Source organism: Leptonychotes weddellii, chromosome 4 (assembly GCF_054177405.1).
Source record: "Leptonychotes weddellii isolate Sample4059 chromosome 4, ASM5417740v2, whole genome shotgun sequence".
Classification (NCBI taxonomy): domain Eukaryota; kingdom Metazoa; phylum Chordata; class Mammalia; order Carnivora; family Phocidae; genus Leptonychotes; species Leptonychotes weddellii.
This window is the reverse complement of record NC_138372.1, coordinates 27,923,230-27,944,232: the sequence shown is the minus strand read 5'-3', so window position 1 is coordinate 27,944,232 and position 21,003 is coordinate 27,923,230. Positions and strand designations below refer to the sequence as shown.

The 21,003-nt window shown below is 40.4% G+C and overlaps 1 protein-coding gene across 21 annotated transcripts in view; it reads right to left on the bottom strand.

Annotated features, from left to right (window-relative positions):
* The window catches only part of MACF1 (microtubule actin crosslinking factor 1), a 338,282-nt gene that overhangs the window by 127,745 nt on the left and 189,534 nt on the right, over positions 1-21,003 (bottom strand). For all 21 annotated transcript variants that reach the window (XM_081818157.1, XM_081818158.1, XM_081818155.1 and 18 more), the window contains 14 exons: positions 20,348-20,502; positions 18,866-18,992; positions 18,133-18,316; positions 17,545-17,714; positions 13,758-13,936; positions 12,953-13,091; positions 12,125-12,318; positions 10,997-11,159; positions 10,002-10,085; positions 6,973-7,080; positions 6,649-6,747; positions 4,699-4,851; positions 4,302-4,390; positions 393-528 (listed from right to left, as the gene is read on the bottom strand). In XM_081818157.1, the coding sequence (XP_081674283.1) occupies positions 393-528; positions 4,302-4,390; positions 4,699-4,851; positions 6,649-6,747; positions 6,973-7,080; positions 10,002-10,085; positions 10,997-11,159; positions 12,125-12,318; positions 12,953-13,091; positions 13,758-13,936; positions 17,545-17,714; positions 18,133-18,316; positions 18,866-18,992; positions 20,348-20,502 (1,980 nt within the window). The remainder of the gene's footprint in view (positions 1-392; positions 529-4,301; positions 4,391-4,698; positions 4,852-6,648; positions 6,748-6,972; positions 7,081-10,001; positions 10,086-10,996; positions 11,160-12,124; positions 12,319-12,952; positions 13,092-13,757; positions 13,937-17,544; positions 17,715-18,132; positions 18,317-18,865; positions 18,993-20,347; positions 20,503-21,003) is intronic.

The window sequence follows — 21,003 nt, the reverse complement described above, 5'->3', positions numbered from 1 at the left end:
GAGGACACGGCTTTTTCTTCCCAATATTCAGAACTTCTGGCTATCAACTTTTGAGTGACAATGCCATGAAGGAGTACTCTTGCCGCCCTGTGATCAGATATAATACAGGATTTATGTTCTCCTCAATTGTGGTCTGCCACAAAATGCCAGGCAACAGAAATGGTGAACCAGGGTCTACAGGGTTGGCCATGAGTGCCTTCTAGTATTCTTGACTGACCAATACATCATGGAACCCCAGTAAAGAAACACAAGACAAATGGCTGCTATGGTGAGGTTAAAAATTAAGTCACATTGGTCATGGAAAGCTAGTGAACATGATTCTCAAACAGCAAAGCTGCTTTCATACCATTTGAAAGGTACTCTTCCCATTTGGAGAAAGAAACTAAAAGTACCTTTTGTTCTGTCTGCTGGGCCAACTGGCTCTGAAGTTGCTGAAGTTGGTTTGCTGAACCATCACAAAGGTCATGGTAAGCCTTATTCAGGGCATTCATCTGCTCAGATATTTGTTCCTTCTCTTTTTCTGAGAGCCTGGAAGATGGAACATTGAAGCTCTTTTAGAGAAAAACCTTTCTCCCAACTGCCCTCTATTGCTTCAAAATCATGACTTCTCCATCTTGGATGGTATTCTTCTTTGTCACTGTTAACTATGGATCATCTGGTCACTCTTCCATATTCACTGAACACTTTGGCTTCTGGCTGATATCCCTGTCTATCTCAAATCAAGTCATGGTTCTTGGTGATGTCAATGTTCATGTCACCAACTGTCTAACAGCCTATGCTCTAGTCCTGCAACCTTCTCAATGCAAACAGCTCTGATCCAAACGGCCTCTACTCCACTTGAACTGCACCCACACACAGCAAACTCTGATCCTGCCATCATCTAAAATTATTCTACCTCTGAACTTTTAAACTTCAAGAATCTACTGTCTCATAGTAACTTCTGATTATAACCCTATCTTTCCAGTTGTGTTTCCTTACTCTTATACTGCTTCTCTTTTCAAAATAAAATATTTTAAACAGACAAAAGAGAAAAATAAATGAACTCTCATTTACTCACTATCCAACTATCCAGCTTTACCAAATTTTGATACTGTACCAGATTTACTTTAGATCCTTTTCTTTTTTCTTTTTTTTAAATTTTATTTATTTGAGACAGAGAGAGAGTGAGACAGAGAGAGAGAGCATGAGCAGGGGGGAGGGAGGGGCAGAGGGAAAGAGAGAAGTAGGCTTCACAAGAAGTAAGGAGTCTGATGTGAGGCTCAATCCCAGTACCCCGGGATCATGACCTGAGCCAAAGGCAGACGCCTAACCAATTGAGCCACCCAAGCACCCCTAGATGCTTTTCTTTTTTTTAAAGATTTTTTGAGAGAGAGAGCGGGGAGGAGGGACAGAGGGAGAAGCAGAGCGAGAATCTCAAGCAGACTCCCTGCTAAGCATGGAGCCCGATGTAGGGCTCTATTTCACGACCCTGAGATTATGACCTGAGCCGAAACCAAGAGTTGGACCCTCAACTGACTGATCCACCCAAGTGCCCCAACTTTATTTATTTTTTATTTATTTATTTTTTATTAACATATAACATATTATTTGTTTCAGGGATACAGGTCTGTGATTCATCTGTCTTATATAATACACAGCGCTCATTACAACACATACCCTCCCCAATGTCCATCACCCTGTTACCCCATCCCCCCACCCCCCTCCTATCCAGTAGCCCTCAGTTTGTTTCCTAAGATTAAGAGTCTCTTATGGTTTGTCTCCCTCTCTGGTTTCATCTTGTTTCATTTTTTCCTCTCTTCCCCTATGATCCTCTGCCTTGTTTCTTAAATTCCACATATCAGTGAGATCATATGATAATTGTCTTTCTCTGACTTATTTCACTTAGCATGATACCCTCTAGTTCCATCCATGTCACTGCAAATGGCAAGATTTCAAATTTTTGATGGCTGCATAATATTCCATTGTGTGTGTGTGTGTGTGTGTGTGTGTGTGTGTATATATATATATATATATATACATATACACCACATCTTCTTTATCCATTCATCTGTTGATGGACATTTGGGCTCTTTCCATAGTTTGGCTATTGTGGACATTGCTGCTATAAACACTGGGGTGCAGGTGCCCCTTCGGATCACCACCTTTGTATCTTTGGCCAAGTGCCCCAACTTTAGAACCTTTCCATAGAAATAAGACATTACAGATATATTCAAAGTCCCATGTACATTTGTAACCAACCCCGTTCTTTTTTACTTTTCTCCCTAGAGGTAACCATGATCTTGAATCTGGTGAATTTTGCAACTTTCTTATCTCATTCTATATTGTTCTTGAGAATGAATCCTGTGATTCATATTATAACTACCCATCAGCTTACTGAGCTTTCCCAAGCCTTCCTAACTCTCCCATTTTTTCTTAATCTATCAATCCTCCCTAGGATCCTCTCTTTGGACTTCAGACTCCACAATCCATCATCTTAGTCAGGTCCCTCCTATTGTCCTTGAACTCTGTCCTTGCTAATCTGATGAAACTCCTGTCCCATATCAATCGAACCACAGGATTTCTCTGCTCCTGCCTGCAGGTGACGTATATCGTGTGTGGGTGCGCACGCGCGCGCGTGTGTGTGTGTGTATGTGTCGGGAGGGGGGTCCCCTGTGGAGGAGATCTTACTGGTTCCCAGCTTCTACTAGACCTCAGAGCTTCCTGACAACTCTTAGAGGCTCTAATCAATTCTAATTCCCTTGCCCTCAGCTCCCCTAACTCACAGCAAACAACATCTCTGCCTATTTCAAAGAGGAAATGCAGACCAATGGGCATGAATTCTCTCACCTTCTGGCTTCACTCCTGGCATATTTACCTCCGTCCACACCTTTCCTAATCTCCTTTTCCTCAAACCTTAGAGGAAAAGTTGTCTTGGCTCTGGTCTATGGTTGTACTTTCCACTCATTGATGAATTTTATCCTTTCCTGCATCTTCCAGGACCTCTCTCCTATTACTTCAGTTTATCTCTTTTTCCTTTTGGTCCTTGAGATTCAGTCCATAAACACAGCTAAGTCCCTCTGATCTTTTAAGAAAACAAGTCTTCTTCTTCTTCTTTTTTTTTTTTTAATTTAAGAGGATTCCACACCCAGCACAGAGCCCAATGAGGGGCTTGAACTCATGACCCTAAGATCAAGACCTGAGCTGAGATCAAGAATCAGAACAATTAACTGACTGAGCTACCCAGGCGCCCCAAAACAAACCTTTCTTGATCATATACTCTAATTATTTACTGTATTATTTCTGTCCTTTCCTACGGCCAGGCTTCTTGAAAGAGTAATCTAATTTTGCTATCACTACCTTCCTCACCTCATGTGCTCCCCGCTCCCCATCATACTCAATCTGACATCATAACCTAATTTTCACCAGTCACCAAAAACTTCCAATTTGACAAATTTAATAGAAACTTCTCAGTCTCAATCTTGCTTGACTTCTGACTACTTCCTTCTTTTTAGAATTCTGTTCTCTCTTGGGTTCTAAGGTATCGCTCATAGTTTTCCCTCTACTTGTGTAAGGCTTCCTTTACAGGCTGAGGAGCACAGAGGAGTCCTTGAACCCTTGGAAGCTAATCCACTTATGGTTTTTACTATGCTGATGACTCAGATCTATATCACTTTAGACTTCTCTCATTAATTCTAAATTTACATACACAGTTACCCACTGGACAACTTTAGGGAAACTATGTAAGGCATAAATTAATGTATTAGGTACTTCTTAATACATTCTAAGTATTTCCACTCTGATGTCCTCTAGGTTCTTCACATTCATAATGTCTAAAACCAAAGCTGCCTTCTTCTCCCTCAATTCGTACCTGCTTTTATATTCCCTATCTTGGTTAGTGACATCACCATACACTCAGGGGCCTAAGCCAGAAACCTGGAGGTTATAGCTCACTATTTTCATTTGTCACCAAACACTGTAAGTTCATCATCCTTAGTATCTTTTGAACCTTTGCCCTTCTCCACCCTTATCATTTCTCACCTGTATCATCACAACAGCCTCTTTATTGGTCTCTCAGGCCTCCACTCTGGCCCCATGAAAATCTATTATCCGTAAAACTGTTCTAGAAACCTTCATCAACAAAATCCAGTCACGAATAAGACCCTTCCCCATAGCCGACAAGGTAAAATGCAAACTCTTCGGCATGAATTACAAGGCTCTTCATAATCTGGCTCTTGCAGCCCTGAACTCTCACCATGACCCTAAGTTTTAGTCGGGTAGATTCAGTCCCCTAGATGTGCCATAAACTCTCATTTAATACTCACTTATGACCATGCTTGGCCAAGAAGATCTGCGAAGTTTTAATGGCCTCAGAGACTTGTTCCCTCTTGGTTGTCAGCTCCTCTGCCAGAACCTACGTGATAGAAACAGAGTATAGCTTCAGAACCCAAGAAATTAAAGAATCAAAATTATTTGAAATAACGTGTTAAAAATCCTAGGGAAAAACTTAGCTTAGGTCAGATTATTATTACTAATGAACTATAGAAAGTTGATTGATTAAGAAGGCAGAAGTACAAATAAGATGACTTCTTAAGTTTCTTTAAGTCCTGGGAGTTAACATTTGTTGAGATAATCATTCCTGGAGTGATCTGTTTTATTCCCACCTAATGCGTTATTACATATTATTCTACCCAACAAGAGACAGATGGACCTTCTACTTACCTGCTGATCTAAAATAGCTTTTTCAATGTCTGTTGATTCTTTGGTCTGGGATGAGGTAGCTTTGCTTTGTGTGTTCCTTGCCAGGGTAGATACCCAGCCCAAAAGTTCTTTAACTTTCTCCACATGCTCCTGTTTTTCCTCTTCTACAACTTTCTAGAATAGGAATTAGAAAATCAGTATCTTGGTCAATGCCTTATTAAGCTGGCTTGACTTCTGATTTCCTAAAATAAAGATATGAAAGTTATCTAAATCAATAGGAAGCTAAAATAACCCCAAGATAAATATAATTTACCCAGTTTAGAGCATTGTTCACAGGTACCTAACTGTATGATACTAGTAGCTAAATTCATCAGATCTAGGTTAGCATCTTTCTAAAAAAAAAAAAAGAACTTTTTTTAATATATGAAGGATGTTCAGTAATTATTTACTGATTTTTATTTATTTTTTTATTTACTGATTTTTAAAAACCCTTTATGTATACCATCGTATTTTCATGATTCTTAGATGTACAGGTAAAGAGAGTGAAATCTACAGAGACTAAGTGAGGTAGCTGTTGACATAAAGTTTTTTGCTAATTCACATAGACAAAAATTGGTGTGAGTTAATGTTTCCAACAGCATTTCTTTTATAGAAGTAGGTGAACTTGCAGAAACTTTTTTGAAAAGACAGAAATTTTTAGAATTACAAAAAGATTATATACTCATTACAACAAATTCAAATAATCTGAAATGCGTAATGTATGTCCCTTTAATCTTATTTCCCCAGAAATTTGGTGTACCGCTAATCTTTGAACAGTGGGGTTTGAACTGCTCAGCTCCACTCACACATGAGTTTTTTTCAATAAATACAGTACAGCACTGTGAATGCATTTTTTCTTCCTCATGGTATTCTTAACATCTTCTTTTCTCTAGCTTATTTTATTATAAGAACACAATATATAATAAACCTATTTCATTGTTTTTAACAGTTTCATAGCATTCCATTGTATGGAATTTGTATGTTTTCAATATTTCTCTTTAATAAATTATGTTTTATTAAGGATCTTTGCTCATGTTTCCTTTCTTCACACTTACAATATTTCTATAATGAAGATACTTGAAGGTGGGATTGTTGGACATAATAGAATTAATCCCCATTATTCATGAATTCCATTTTTGTGAATTTGTCTGCTCACTAGAATTTATTTATAAGCCCCAAATCAATACTGGTGGCATTTTCGCAGTCATTCCCAGATATGCCCGATGTTCCCAGCTGAGGTAGAACAAGGGGACACTCTACCTTCTTGTTTCAGCTCTTACACAGCTCTTAATAAGTGTCCCTTTTTTTTTTTATTATTTTTATGTTATGTTAATCCCCATACATTACATCATTAGTTTTTGATGTAGTGTTCCATGATTCATTGTTTACGCGTAACACTCAGTGCTCCATGCAGAACATGCCCTCCTTAATACCCATCACCAGGCCAACCCATCCCCCCACCCAGCAAGTGTCCTTTTCACAGTCTATTTAGTGCCATGTTTTTCACAATTTTTGTTGGTGATTTCACTGTTTAAAATAGACCTAACCATAGTTTTGAAGTGCTGTCTTATGTTCCTAAGCATAAGAAGGCTGTGACGTGCCTTACAGAGAAAATGTATGTCAAATTAACTTCATTCAGGTGTGAGTTAAGAGTGCTCTTGGCCTGAATCAACAGAGTATATTAAATATAAAAAGATTATGTGTTATTTGTTGACAGAAATGTGTGACCAGAGGCTTACAGGAACCTAGCCCTGTATTTCCCCCTAAGTGCAAGAGCCCAGCATTCCCTAGCGCAGCGTGCAGAGCAGCGTCACAGAACACAACTACCGTGACTAAGGAGAAGTGGCTGTGTGCGCGCTTTAAATTTTGACAGATGAGACCCGGGATTTTTAATTCTATTTTCAAAATAATTTAGGACCCAGCTGTCCTCACCTCCTCCTCCTCCAGTCGCCGGAGTGCATCACTGATATATTTTACATGCTGGGTGGTTAAGGTCACCAGCGCTGTGTAGCGAGTTCTTAAGTCCATGAACTATGGTTCAAAAAAACAAACAAACAAAAAACAACAATAACAAAAAAACAATTTAGATAAATTATCTGCCAGAAAAGTGTATTTAAATAGTTGAAAATAAGAGGAAGTTTTCATGAAATCACATGCTCCACAGAAAGGTGAGCCCCAAATCAAACTGTCAGGGCCCCGACAAACAAATCTTTCTTTAAGGGAAGAGAGTGGCGTGACCTTTCCCCGCCCTTTCACCTCTTGCGTGATGGCATCTGAGGAGGAAAGCATCCGACGGCGCTTGCCAGGGGATTTCTGCTGTGATTCCACAAAGGCCTTGTACGTCATCAGTTGCAATTCATAGTCCTGGGGGAGGAAGAAAGTTCACTACATTTACATAGGGCTTTACAGCTCCCGTTAACTCAGGTAACTCACGCAACAGAATCATAGTACTTCATTGCTGGAAAGCATTTTGGGGTTCATTTAAACCAGTGGTTAGCAAACTTTTTCCTTAAAGGGCCAGATGGAAACTATCAGGCTATACGATCTGTCATAGCTGCTCAACTCTACCTTTGTAAGTGAAAGAAGCTGGAGATAATCAGTAAATGAAAGGGTAAGACTGTGTTATGATACAATGTCATGTATGGACACTGAAAGTTGAAGTTCATAGAATTTTCGTGTGTCATGAAGTGTTCTTCTTCTTTTGACTTTTTTTTTTTTAAGCCATTTCTCATGGGCCATGGAAAAACAGGTATGTGGGCTCAGTTAAGCCTGTGGGTCATAGTTTGCTGAGTCTTGAGTCTGCACTTTGCTGTTTGCTGACCATCCTTTTCATCTCATCCATTGGGAAACTGAAGCCCAGAGACAGGAAGTGCTTTTCCCTGATTAGTCAGTGGGGGAGCAACAGAGTCATCCTAAACCAGTGCTTGTCTCATGTCCTCGTGCTATGCTAACACTCCCTCTGTAATCCTGAGACTGCCCCCCTGGGCCAGGCCCTCTTCATGCCCATGTGGACGGGCCCAAGAGCCTCTTACTACTCTCCTGCTTTGTTCTCTTCCTAATTTATTTTCTATCCTGCCACGAGAATAACTTTTCTAAAACACAAAGATGACCACTTCGTTCCTCTGTTTGAAAGCTTACAAAGATCTAGAGCAGAGCTTCTCAAATACCAACATGCACACAAATCATCTGGGGATCTTACTGAAATTGAAATTCTGATTTGGCAGGTGGAAGATTCTGCATTTCTGACAAGCTCCCAGATGATTCTGATGCTCCTAGTTCTAACACCCCATGTTGAGGAACAAGAATAGAAGGTAAAGTGAAGAGACCTGGACATAGCCTTTCATAGGTGGGCCTCAACCTCCCCTTCTCCTTTTCCACAGTCACTGCTTCTTATGTATCATACACCTTCTAACTACGCCAGCATATCTGCTATTTCCTCATATGATCATTGTATTTCCATTCCTCTGTGCCTTTGATTATGCAGTTCTCTTTGCCTAAAATGTCTTGCTTTCTGTTGTCTACTTAGAAAACTCTAGGCAGAAGGAAAAAAACACAATGAGTTCCTTAAGCAGCCTATAAAAAAAATAGTAGTAGTGGGGCACCTGGGTGGCTCAGTCGGTTAAGTGTCCGACTCTTGGTTTCAGCTTAGGTAGTGATCTCGGGGTCGTGAGAGTGAGCCCTACATCGGGCTCTGTGCTCAGTGTGGAGTCTGCTTAAAACTCCCTCTCCCTGGGAGGCCTGGGTGGCTCAGTTGGTACGTGTCTGCCTTTGGCTCAGGTCATGATCCCAGGGTCCTGGGATCGAGCCCCACATCGGGCTCCCTATTCAGCAGGGGAGTCTGCTTTTCCCTCTCCCTTTGTCCCTCCCCCCCCCTCGTGCTCTCTCACTCACTCCCTCCCTCTCTCTCCCAAATAAATAAATGGAATCTTTAAAAAAAAAAAAAATTAAAAAACAGTAGTAGTAATAAAAAAGTAATAATAATAGCAGGTGCTACCATTTACTGAATGTATTTTGTTTGACGCAATGTCCTATGTATACATTATCTCATGTAATCTTGACAATCACTCAGTGAGGTAGTTACTGTTCCCATTTTGTAGATATAGCAACAGACACTCTGAGAGGCTAAGAAACTTGCTCGAAGTCCTAAGCCTGGAAAGTGGTGAAACTAGGATTTGAACTCAATTCTTCGTGATACCAAGTCTTCTGTTATTAACTAAAGAAATGCATTCATTCAAAAAGTATTTATTGAGCATCTACTATGTACCTGTCATTGTTCTGCGTGCTCTACATATAGTGGAGAAAAAGTTAGAAAAAAACCTTGCTCCCTTGGAACTTACATTCTAACTGGAAGGAACACAATAAATAATCATCTCAGGTCATTTTTATTTAAAGATGTTATCAGATAAACAGGGAGGGGGAACCAGATCATGCAGGGCCTCATAAGCCATAAACAGCTTTAGAATTTTATTATGAATAGGATATGAAGTCACTGAACAGTTCTGAGCAGAAGAGTGACATGATTCAATTTACCGTATTTCAGCTATTATGAGATGCATATTTCCTCCACATTTTAGGCTCTCTAAAACTAGAATAAGTCTTACAATCAATGGTATTTGCATAATTGGCAGAGTTTCCTCTTTTTTGGTAGTGTATAAAATGATGTCTGAGAATCAGTGACACGCAGTATATTCTAAAAAGGTGAATCTGGCTACTGTGTGGGAAAATAGCCTGTGGGACAGGAGTAGAAGCAAGAGATCAGCTCAGAGGTATTAGAATAGTCTATGGAAGATTCCTTACTTAGGTGGAAAACAGGGAAATGGGGGCAGGTGGGTGGCTTACAAAAGACAGACCAAGGACATACTGGAAGATGGAGGCAAGTTGTTCACAGACTGAACATAAAGTTTATGGCAAAGAGAAGAATTAAGGATGACTCTCAGGTTTTTTGCTTCAGCAAGTAGGAAAATGGGACACTATTTCCTGTAATAGGCAAGACAATGAGAAGTATATTTGAGAGGAAATCCAATACATTCTGTTTCTGATATGGCAAGTTTAAAAAACCTGTGGATCATCCAAAGGGTGACTCCTTGAATCAGAGCTGATGTCTGGTACCACTCTGAGCATTCCCAAATGTAGGGCCATGAAGAGTACACATCTGCATTAACTAGAAGATGGGGCCAGCCTCTAGTAGAAGCACTTATTTGTCCAGAAACAAAACCTACAGTGACAAAGAAGATCTTCCCATGCTGGAGATCCTTTATGTGCCTTTGGGGATATGCTAGAGTTACCTTTACAATAGTGGAGTATTGCTGAGAAAATTTTTGACACTGGTCCAGCTTTGTCTGATTCTTCTCGATTTCTGCAAACAGATCCTAGAAACCAAAGTATCACAACAACATTATCATTGTCCCTACTATCGTCAAAACTGCTGAGCATTTATTATATTCTAAGGCAGTATTCAAATCTTAGCTACATCAGAATCACCTGCGAGGCTGAATAAAATACAGACTGCTGGGTCCCACACCTCCGGAGTTTCTGATTCGGTAGGTTTGGGTAGGGCTGAGAACTTGCATTTCGAACAAACTCCCAGGTGATGCTGATGCTACTAGTCTGGAGTCCACACTTCAGAAACCACCGTTCTGCATATTTTACATGTGTCACTTCATTTGACCTCAACAATAATAACCTTATGAGTGAGGGAGGTTGAACAAATAATGTAATATACCCATTTTATTGATGAGGAAGTAGAATACTGAGAGGTTAAGTAATTTGGTCAAGGTCTCATAGTGAGTGAGTGAGCCAGGACTGGAATCCAAGCAATCTAACACCAGACTTCATACTCTAAACTGTAATGCTACACAAAACAAGCCACACACACACACAAAAAAAAAAATCCCCAAAATGCTAACAAGTAAAAACCACTTCAAATAATTTTTGTCCATTCACATCTTTCCTGGTTTTTAATGCCCTGGCTTCTAATCCTAGTAAGATCACATGCAGTATCAAGAAACAAAATGAAGCAAGATCATTTTAATCTGTCCACCTATGGTTTCAATATACAGTCACTACAACTCGGGATTGGAAGGGACCTTACGAGTCTGTCTGGCCTAAATGCAAAACCCGTATCATCTTGAGACCATTCTGCTTGCACTCTTTTCAGAAGAGGAGGCTCAGAATGTCTTACCATTGGGGGAAGCTTAATAGCTAGTCCATCATCTTCTTTTATGATGAATTAAGCCCCACGCCCTCCCGCCAACTTTCACCACGCTGCTGTCACACCCACCGTCTGCTGGCTGAGCTGCTCCGACAGCACTCTGCTATCCTCTGCCTGGCCTGGCTTCATCATTTCCTGCTGGGCAGTGGTTTCCTCAATCCATTTGATGAGAGTTCCATGGCAGGCTCTGTAATCTCCCAGAACTTCCTGGATACTTTCTAGCTCAGATTGGCTGGAGGAGCAAAGGAAAAGAAACTGCCATCAGATACCTTGGTACAAACAATAAAATAAATGGCGCGATTCCCTCCTTAGTCCCTTTCTCTAGCTGGGCTTGATCACAGAGGATACATCTTTTTTCTGTGGAAGGGCAGTGCCATGCCAAGACCTATGCTTGTACCCAGTGCCCTGTGGGGTGAAGGTGAGTAGAAACCAGTTGTGCAAGCTAGCCTTGGACACTGCCTGGGAGCCCAGCATCCCATGATGATCCTTGTCAAATTTTTACCTAGGTTGCCAAGGATCACCCGGGTTGTCAATAAGGTAGTACTGGCTGTATACTTTGGTTTCCTGATGACAGAGTACCCCAGTTATGATTTAGGGAGCGCTGTAATTTTTTGGGTTAAAGTAGTAGTTATTTTCTGTTAACTTCGGTAATAGTTTCTTATATCACTTTCATTAGTCTAGCTAGACTTGGGATAGTAATTCAATTATAGAGAATCAATCCAAACTTAGGAGTTGCTAGAACTCCTCTCTCTATATATTTGCCTACCCAGCCTAGCCTCAGAAAGGTCATTTTCTATCTTTCCTATTCAAATCAGACATCAGAAGAGGGAGTTCAAGTAACAGAAATAAAAACCGCTGAATTAGCAAATGAAAGTGGAAGAAATTCTGCAAAGCTACACTATGAAAAATGGCTCACAGTTGGATTCCTTGGCATCATGGCTTAACTAGATAAAAACTAGAACAGGAGAAGCATAGCTCACAGGACCATCCCTGCTGATCCAAAAGCAAGCCTCAGGTCTGCTTTGGTGTTGGTGGTGCCAATTTTCTGTCCCTTCTCTCATCCAGAATTCATATTGTCACTCACTTTGTACCCTTGTCTATCACTTCCTGCCTTTAAATAAGAATACACAGATATAATTCAATTTCTGTTTAAAACCTAGTCCCTGAATACGGAAAAAGGGTAAGGCCGCCACTCACCGGGTCTCCAGCTGGACAATGACCCGGTGCCAACGGTCCTGCAGCTGGGAGCCTTTGTCCTGGTAGCGCTCCAAATCCAGGTTTCGCTCTGGGGTCAGACGACTCAGCTGCTCTGCCACTCGCTTGGCCTTGGCAATTTCCTCATCCAGGACGGAAAACACTGAACTCTTGTCTTTCACATCACTAAGCCAGTGCTATATAAACACAGGCACAGGTTAAATATGTTCCATGCTAAAAAGGACATGTGTATAGATGTCTCCACATTATATCTGGAATTCAGAAGCTAGACCTTCTAGTGTTTGTGCGAGAAACACCTCCACAATGCTCACTGGGAGGCCAAGGACAGGCGGTACAGTACAGAGAAATGTGCAAAGATGAAACCTGGCTCTCCCACTTATAAGCTATGAAACCAAGATAAATTGTTTAGCCAATCTGAATCTCAGTGTGCTCATGTGTGAATGGAGATTAAAATCTCTTCCCTATCCACCTCACAGTTCTGTGAGAATCAATGAGATAATAGCTAAGTGATTTACAAACTTACAGTACCACCATGATTGTATCTGATTTAGCTATGATTTTACTGGGGGGAAAAGGGAGAAAATAAATAGAAAGGCATAGTCCTCTACTTTCCCTTTCCAGCTAGACATATTTCTCAGTCCCAGCTTCTTTGAATCCACGTTAAAATATATTAAATATGATATTCTGCCTAGTTCAAATGCAAACTTAAAACACTGTCATGCCATCCAAAATTGCATTTCTCTGCTAACCCAAAGCAATGGATATGTTAAATCAAGCTCCTACGAAACTCAGAAACTCAGAGCAACCAACCCGTAACGTAGACCGATGGGACTCCAGAACGGAGAGATCTGCTGGTACTGCTTCTTCTTGACTCAGCTTGATTTCATAACCTTTGACCAAGAGTTCAGCGTCCTGGATGCTACGCACTATAACATCGATTGTCTTTAGCCTATGAGGGTAAAATCACCTACGTTAACACACACATTTTAAGAGCTGAGCCACAGAATTGGAGTGCTACAGAGAGGTTCCCAAACGTAATTGCTAAAATCAGTTTTACCATTACTAGATGATGACAGGGTTTCATAAAAACAAGAAAGCATGGCATACATGTTGCCAATTTAAACCAATTCAAAATAAAGTTCTTAGTGATACTGGGACACACATACACATGTGGTGGACTCATAGAGAAACAACATGAGGCCAGAAACCCACTCAACACTACGAAAAGTCTAAGATCGGTGACCCCTCATTCATGGTCATGGTGGGTAGAGGGAAAACCTTCAAAGACTATATTTAGTTCAACTGAAAATTTTTATTTTTATTCTTTAGCGTCCCTTTTTCTTTTTTCAGAGGTATCTAAACGAACAGAAATGAGGTACAAAATAGTCCTAATACTGCAAATCCATCTCCCTTTCTGTATCACTGGCATTTCTTCGCTGCACCCCAATGAACCCACTCGATGTTACCTGGAAGTAAAGCCAAAGTCTCTCTTCATGAGCACATGCTCTTCAAGACCTACAACCTCTCTGGATTGTTCATGAAACACTCCAGGCATTTCCCCTTCTCACCCCAGTGAAAACACTGTCCTTTGGATCCAAATCCTCAGCTTACTCACTTATTCAGATAGACAGTGGACAGACCATACACATGGTCCATTTTTTCCACCAGCAGATTGAGTTCTGAGCGCAGAGTTGGGACACTTGAACCAGATGGAGACTGATGCAGAAAGCTGTTGCATTTCGTGGAAACAGCATCAAACTCTGACCTCAGTTGCTGCAAATCCTCTTGGGTGCGCTGTCAGGAACAAGATACACAACAAAGATGGAGACAGAATTGAACAAAGAAATTAGAAAGACGTTCTTGTTTGTAATAAGCAAATACTGCAAACAACGTAAATGCCCACATATAAAAGACTAGTTGAATAAACTATGAAACAGCACTGAAGGGGGAGGATGGGAAGAACACACACACACACACACAAGTATTTTCTGAACACAGTATTTGGACTATAGGTTAAAGACAAAAGGAACCAGAAATAAATGTTGAACTCCAGTTAGTAGGTCTGGTTTTTTTGTAGTAACACGAGTCAGCAATTCTAAAACTACTTATCTCTTCACGCTAGAACTGAGCAGTAAGTAAATTTACTGTGGATAATGTAAAGTCGGTTTTTCAGTCTTGGGGAAGGGAGTTACAAATATGAAAAGAAGAGAGGTTAGAATGAACCCTGTGGTACTAGTTTGGAACCAGATGAAGATAGATGCATATGAATTCATAGTTATGTCTCTGTGTGTGTGCGTGTGTGTGCGTGTGTGTGTGTGTGTGAGAGAGAGAGAGATTGATAAATATATTGATATCAATATATCACCTTTGTGATACATTCCCATATGAATATAATTACACATATATACACATATATGTATGTATATAAATGTGTGTATGTGACATAGGGGTGTTTTTGTATGTGTGTATGCATATCCGTGTTTGTAAGTATGTATTTTTCTAGTTCTATCGGCTGAGCAGACCTAGTAACAATGACACCCCAATAATAATGAGCACAGCACCCAGATCTTGGTTTCTAAATAGTATTCTCCAGCTAAAGGAAGTGGGACTCCTTGGAGAAATGGCTCATTACAGAGGTTGGGCTGGCAAAGGCAAGATGAACCTGGAATATTTTGTTTTGTTGAGAAATAAGAAAGCACTCAAAGAACAGTGGGGACAGGTTAAAATGACATAGATGCCAACTTGAAGGGACTCCCAATGGCTAAATTTGGGAAATTCTGAGTATCAAAATAAAGACAATAACAATGTATAAACCTTAAATAACATAAGAATCTGTAAGTCCATACTGACCTAAAGAAGGAAGAAAGGAGGAAGGGAGGCAAGCTCTTCCCTTTAGATAGAATAGAAATTTATTCTATTATAATGTAATAGGAATAATGTAAATATTAAATAGGAATAATGTAATGTAAAAGGAATAACAGAATTAGAAAATCACCTTTTGGCAACAGTGATACCAATTAATTCAGTCAAGAATCAACACGAAATGCTAAAATAGTTGGTGAAGGTGTGATATAAAACAGGATATTTACATAGTCTCAAAGTATCTCCCCACAATATGCTTAGTAATTACAAAGGGGAAAAGAGCAACAAGCGATACAAGTTATCACCAGTAATGGGACAAATCAACATCACATGCCTCCTGATATCATGCATTGAGGACACAAAATCATTTCTGTAGTATTCCTGCCAAAAACATGTAACCTATATCTAATCATGGAGAACCCTCAGATAAACACAAATAAAGGAACATTCTACAAAATAAATGATCTGCGCTCTTCACAAATGTTAGGGGCATGAAAGATGATGAAAAATCGAGAAATTGTTTCAGGTTAAGGAAATTTAAAGAGACGTAGCAACTAAACACAATGTGTGACTAAGTACTGGATTGAGTCCTGTCCTAAAAATATTCTTTGGTGTGGGGCGACTGGGTGGCTCAGTTGGTTAAGCGACTTGCCTTCGGTTCAGGTCATGATCCTGGGACTCCAGGGATGTGTGCAGCAAAGTCCCACCTCAGGCTCCCTGCTCAGTGGAGAGTCTCTTCTCCCTCTGACCCTCCCCCCTCTCATGCTCTTTCTCTCATTCTCTCTCTCTCAAATAAATAAATAAAATCTTTAAAAAAAAAAACCCACATTCTTTGGTGTGGGGGGAGGGCGGGGGCATACCCAAAAAAGGCATTATTTGGTCAACTGATGAAATTTTAATGAAGTCTTAGATAACAGCATTATATCAATGTTCATTTCCTGATTTTAATCATTGTCCTCTGGTTACATAAGAGACTATCCCTGGGGCGCCTGGGTGGCTCAGTCCTTTAAGCAGCCAACTCTCAATTTCAGCTCAGGTCATGATCTCAGGGTCCTGAGATCAAGCCCCATGTTGGGCTCTGCACTCAGCAGGGGGAATCTGTTTCAAATTCTCTCTCTCCCTCTCCCTCTGCCCCTCCCCCCAATTTGCACATGCATGTTATCTCTCTCTCTCAAATAAATTAATAAACCCTTAAAAAAAAGAGAGAGACTACCCTTCATTTTTGGAAATGCACACTAAAGTATTTAGGGATAAAAGAGCATCATGTACAGAACTCATTCTCGAGAAAAGAAAAAGATTATAATGTACATTTATAGAAAAAATGATAGAGCAAATAGAGAAAAATGTCAACATTTGTGGGATCTAGGTGAAGGCTATATGACAATAAAAAATTTTCTGTATACTGAAACTACTTCAAAATAAAAAGTTAATCCAAAAAAAGAAAGTCCTTCAGAAGAGCTGAATATGAACATTTCTTGAATGTTCTATTTTGCTGGGACAAACAGATTTCAGATGACTACAGAAAACTAAAGTTTCAGTATGAAAATTATAGGTTTATACAATCAAACAAAATTATGCTGCCCTCTCATCCTCTTCTTCGAGTTTAGGAATAACTGAGGAAGGTAAGAAAAATTACTCCTCCTAATTTAGCCAGTCCGTTCCATTCCTTTAAGCTCCCAGATCAATCTACTATTCTTCATAGAGCTCTCTCCTATGGTCCCAAGTAGAAATGGTTTAGCAATACTCTAAATTTCTATAGCAATGTTTGCTTCTAAACCTGCAAATACCAATGGTACTATCTCATGATATCTCTTATACTAAAGGTCCTAATTGTGACTTCAACATTTTATCCTGAAGTACAGCAAAAGCCAAAAGTGAGGACTTTGGCTTACTCTCTTTACATGCCTATGAGCATGTAACAAAGCCATTAATATTTGCTTTTACTTCAAAAATACTACTCTACATTTTGATGGCATTTCACTTTTCCAGGAAACTCATTATATATATCACTTAACTTCCAGAAGTTTTCCAAAATTTAGGAAGTGATACAGTTTGGACTCACGCATTATCTCCATTTTTTAAGAAAGGAAACTGGGATGAGAGTTAACTTGCTAAAAGTCAAGTGTGCATAAGAGCCTAGAGTAGAATCTGAGTCTTTCCTTAATATTTTTTTGTATCCTATTGCTGACAGCAACCATGTCACAGAAAGTAACACATGCACATCAGGGATAGAGCAGAAAGCAGCATCTCTGATAAGTCGTCTTAAAACATGTAGCCCAAATGCAGTGCTTAGAGCAATGTGCCAGTCTGTTTGCCTTCCCAGCTGTGCAGAAAACTAATCAACAGTCAGCAACACAGTGGGAGCTGAAATCATGCTTTGCCATAGATAAAAGGCATTTGCAGCCTGCAAGGAAGAATTCTCAAGTAGGAATGCCATGAGTCTACTGCCTTATTTCTTAAGCTCCATATTGTCTTGCCATCCAATTCACTCTGAAAGCATTTACACTGCAGCCAGCACCCACCCTGCTCTTCAGGCTTACCTCTTGCTCTGCGATCCTTAATGCATTGTCCTGCCGGGCATCTTTGTCAGTCCTGGAACTGGCTGGAGACTGAATTCGTCTGACCAGCCGCTGTTCACACTCCTCCAGGTGTAGTCGGATATTCTTCAGCTCTGAAATGTACATCTTGGCCACAGTTTCCTCTTTGTCCTCTGTAAAATGCACAAGCACAGGATACCATTAAGCACCACAACAGAGATCAACAAACCTGAGAACAGATTCACCCTTGGATAGAGGGCAGCACACCTGATATTCCACAAATGAAAGCAAGGCCTTATATGGGGGGAACCTTTTGCCTGATCCTAAATTCCCTGCATTATATACTCATCTTTAAGGATCTAAACATGTCCACAAGAAAACGTGACACGTTGACTAGCAATAATGAGTGAAATAGGGCCTCTTCGTCCATGATCTGATTTTGAGAATTCATCTCTGTAAGTTTTTCCCTACCTCAAGTTTTGACCCACTCAAATGGTAAAAAGGTGGTACTTTCTAGTCTCCATGAAGGTCTAGTAGCACCCTTCAGGGCTCTCAATCCACCACTCCTCTCCCTTTTCCCAAGGCACACACCATTCTCTATGGACTTCATCAGGTGCTGGAAGTGGGTTTTACAAGCCTCCACCTCCTCTTCCAAGCGCAAACGATCAGCCACTGAGAAGAGCAGAGAGTCACGGCTATCCTGCAGGAAGTCTTCATAGTGGGCCTGGAGGTTCTTCATAACCTGGTGGCACTCCCCTGGTGCTGAGGATCGAAGCTAAAGAGAAAAAAAAAAGAAGAAGAAATTTCAGTAGAATGGGAACATAATACTTTCTCTATTTCTCCTTTTTATTGATGTTTAACATATATACAAATCAGGTGCACACACCATAAATTGCAAACATGTTGATTTCTAAGAAACAGAACTTATCCATGTAATCAGCATTCAGATCAAGAAACAATCTTACCAGCACCCCAGAAGCACCCACGGTGCCCTCTGGACACAATCCTTCCTAATGGTTAATTCACCAGTATTCCTCTACTACATACACACTTACACAAGAGCCACTTGTCCTGCAGAGTGAGAAGGAGCCTACAACCTCGGTTGGCAAAAAAGACCGAAGATGCCATTTATCTTCATCAGGAATTTCCTTGACCATTCAGGCTGCTGTTTTTAGTTCTTAGGACCCCCTAATCCTGAAACACTATCCCCGACTCCACTCTACTCCTTTTGGGTGGGTAGGAGTCTCACAGTAATGAGAAAAAGTTTCTTCTGAAAAAAGCTTGCCAATAGGACGTGAGCCTGAGGTAAGGCTTTCACACTTACCTTTTCCAGGTTCCAGGTCTTTATAACGTCAAGGTCCTTCCTCAGATAGTTCCAGGAGATAAGGCTTTTGGTGTTAACATGTAGCTGATGCCAAAGGGACATCACTTTCTGATAAGACTGCTCCACCCTAGAAACAACAGAGAACCTGGCTGTAGCTTTTAAAACTTGAGCTCCACATTAGAGAACTTCTGGGGGAAGATGTGATTGCCTTAGCAGAACTGGGTTTGTAGGCTGAGCAGAGAAAGGCAAGGAATCAAATACTAACAAGACAATCTTTAGAACAAAATTAACTGAGATATTCAAACAATGTGGATTTACTATAGTATCATGTCTATGATGTCAGCATATGTTCAGGAGTCTTATAAATGTGATCCATATATAATCACGAGAAGTGAGAAGATATATCCATGAAGAGAAGTAATAGAGAAAAGTAGAAATAAAATAACCCCATCTGGAATTGTTGAAAAATGGTAATATCAATGCTTAAAAAGTACATTGCTGTGGTCTATACATTCACAAAACTGCTAAGATGTTTGAAAGTTAAGAGTAACTTAAAAAGTCATCTGGCATATTAAAAATAAAAAAATAGGGGCGCCTGGGTGGCTCAGTCATTAAGCGTCTGCCTTCAGCTCAGGTCATGATCCCAGGGTCCTGGGATCGAGCCCCACATCGGGCTCCTTGCTCAGCGGGAAGCCTGCTTCTCCCTCTCCCACTCCCCCTGCTGTGTTCCCTCTCTCACTGTCTCTCTCTGTCAAATAAATAAAATCTTTAAAAAAAATAAAAAATAAAAAATAAATAAATAAATAAATAAATAAAACTGCAGTATGAAGGACTGGAGAAATTTTTTTTCTAAAGCATCCCATGCCTAATTCAATCTCAAATTCTGGAAGACTTACAAACTCACAAATACACAGACATATTCAACACACATACCACATTACCTTGAATTTCTTCAAGTCAAGAAATGTGAGATACAAAGAACAGGATGCAAAACTAGAAGCCAGGACTTAACTTAAATAAGAGACCTTAAACCCATTAGTTTATCTTCCCTCTCCAAAAATCCCACTAAAATTTCAGTGGTATCAAAATCAATAGTTGAAAATAGCAAACTAGGGAAAGTAGGACTCTAGGGTGGGTGGCTTTTATTATACACTTCATGGTATAATTCAGCTTTTAAAAATATGTATGTATATGGCATTAATAAAATATAAAGAAGAAAATTAACTATCAATATAAAAATCGGTCTTCTAAGAGTAAACTGTTTAACTCAAGAATGATCACTGAATATATCTCAATTGAACATCAGCATTTACTGAAAAGCTACAATGTAGCTGCCAGTGAAAGATTTGGTATCTTAATTGGAGGCCTTTCCCAGAAGAAACTTTAAAACCTTGCTGCTCTGTTTAAGATCACAAATGCAGATTCATCCCTCCACCAGCTTACTCAGGCCAAGCAGCCCAGGTGGCAGCTGAGCGAAGTTACCTGGTAGCCATCTCAATGGCATCCTTATTGGGTGAGGGGATGAGGAAACAGACCGATGGCACCATCGCCTCATTCCCTGTGGGGCTGATCACCTTCCACTTGGTCCGCTGCGAATTATCTTCCAATACACACTCATCGTTCTTGCAGATGGTGATCTAGAGAGACAAACTCACAAGTTATTGCTAACGGATAAACCAACAACCCATTATGATATTATGAAAGTTATAAGGAGACTGTCTTAAGACCTCCAAGAGCTATCTCTCTGCATCTACAACCATCGGGGTAAAAGTTAAAGTGACACGATAGAGGGGAGGGGGGTTGGGGGGATGGGTTAGCCTGGTGATGTGTATTAAAGAGGGCACGTACTGCATGGAGCACTAGGTGTTATACACAAACAATGAATCATGGAACACTACATCAAAAACTAATGATGTGGGGCGCCTGGGTGGCTCAGTCGTTAAGCATCTGCCTTCGGCTCAGGTCATGATCCCAGGGTCCTGGGATCGAGCCCCGCATCGGGCTCCCTGCTCGGTGGGAAGCCTGCTTCTCCCTCTCCCACTCCCCCTGCTTGTGTTCTTCCCTCTCTCGCTGTGTCTCTGTCTGTCAAATAAATAAATAAAATCTTTAAAAAAAAAAAAAAACTAATGATGTATGGT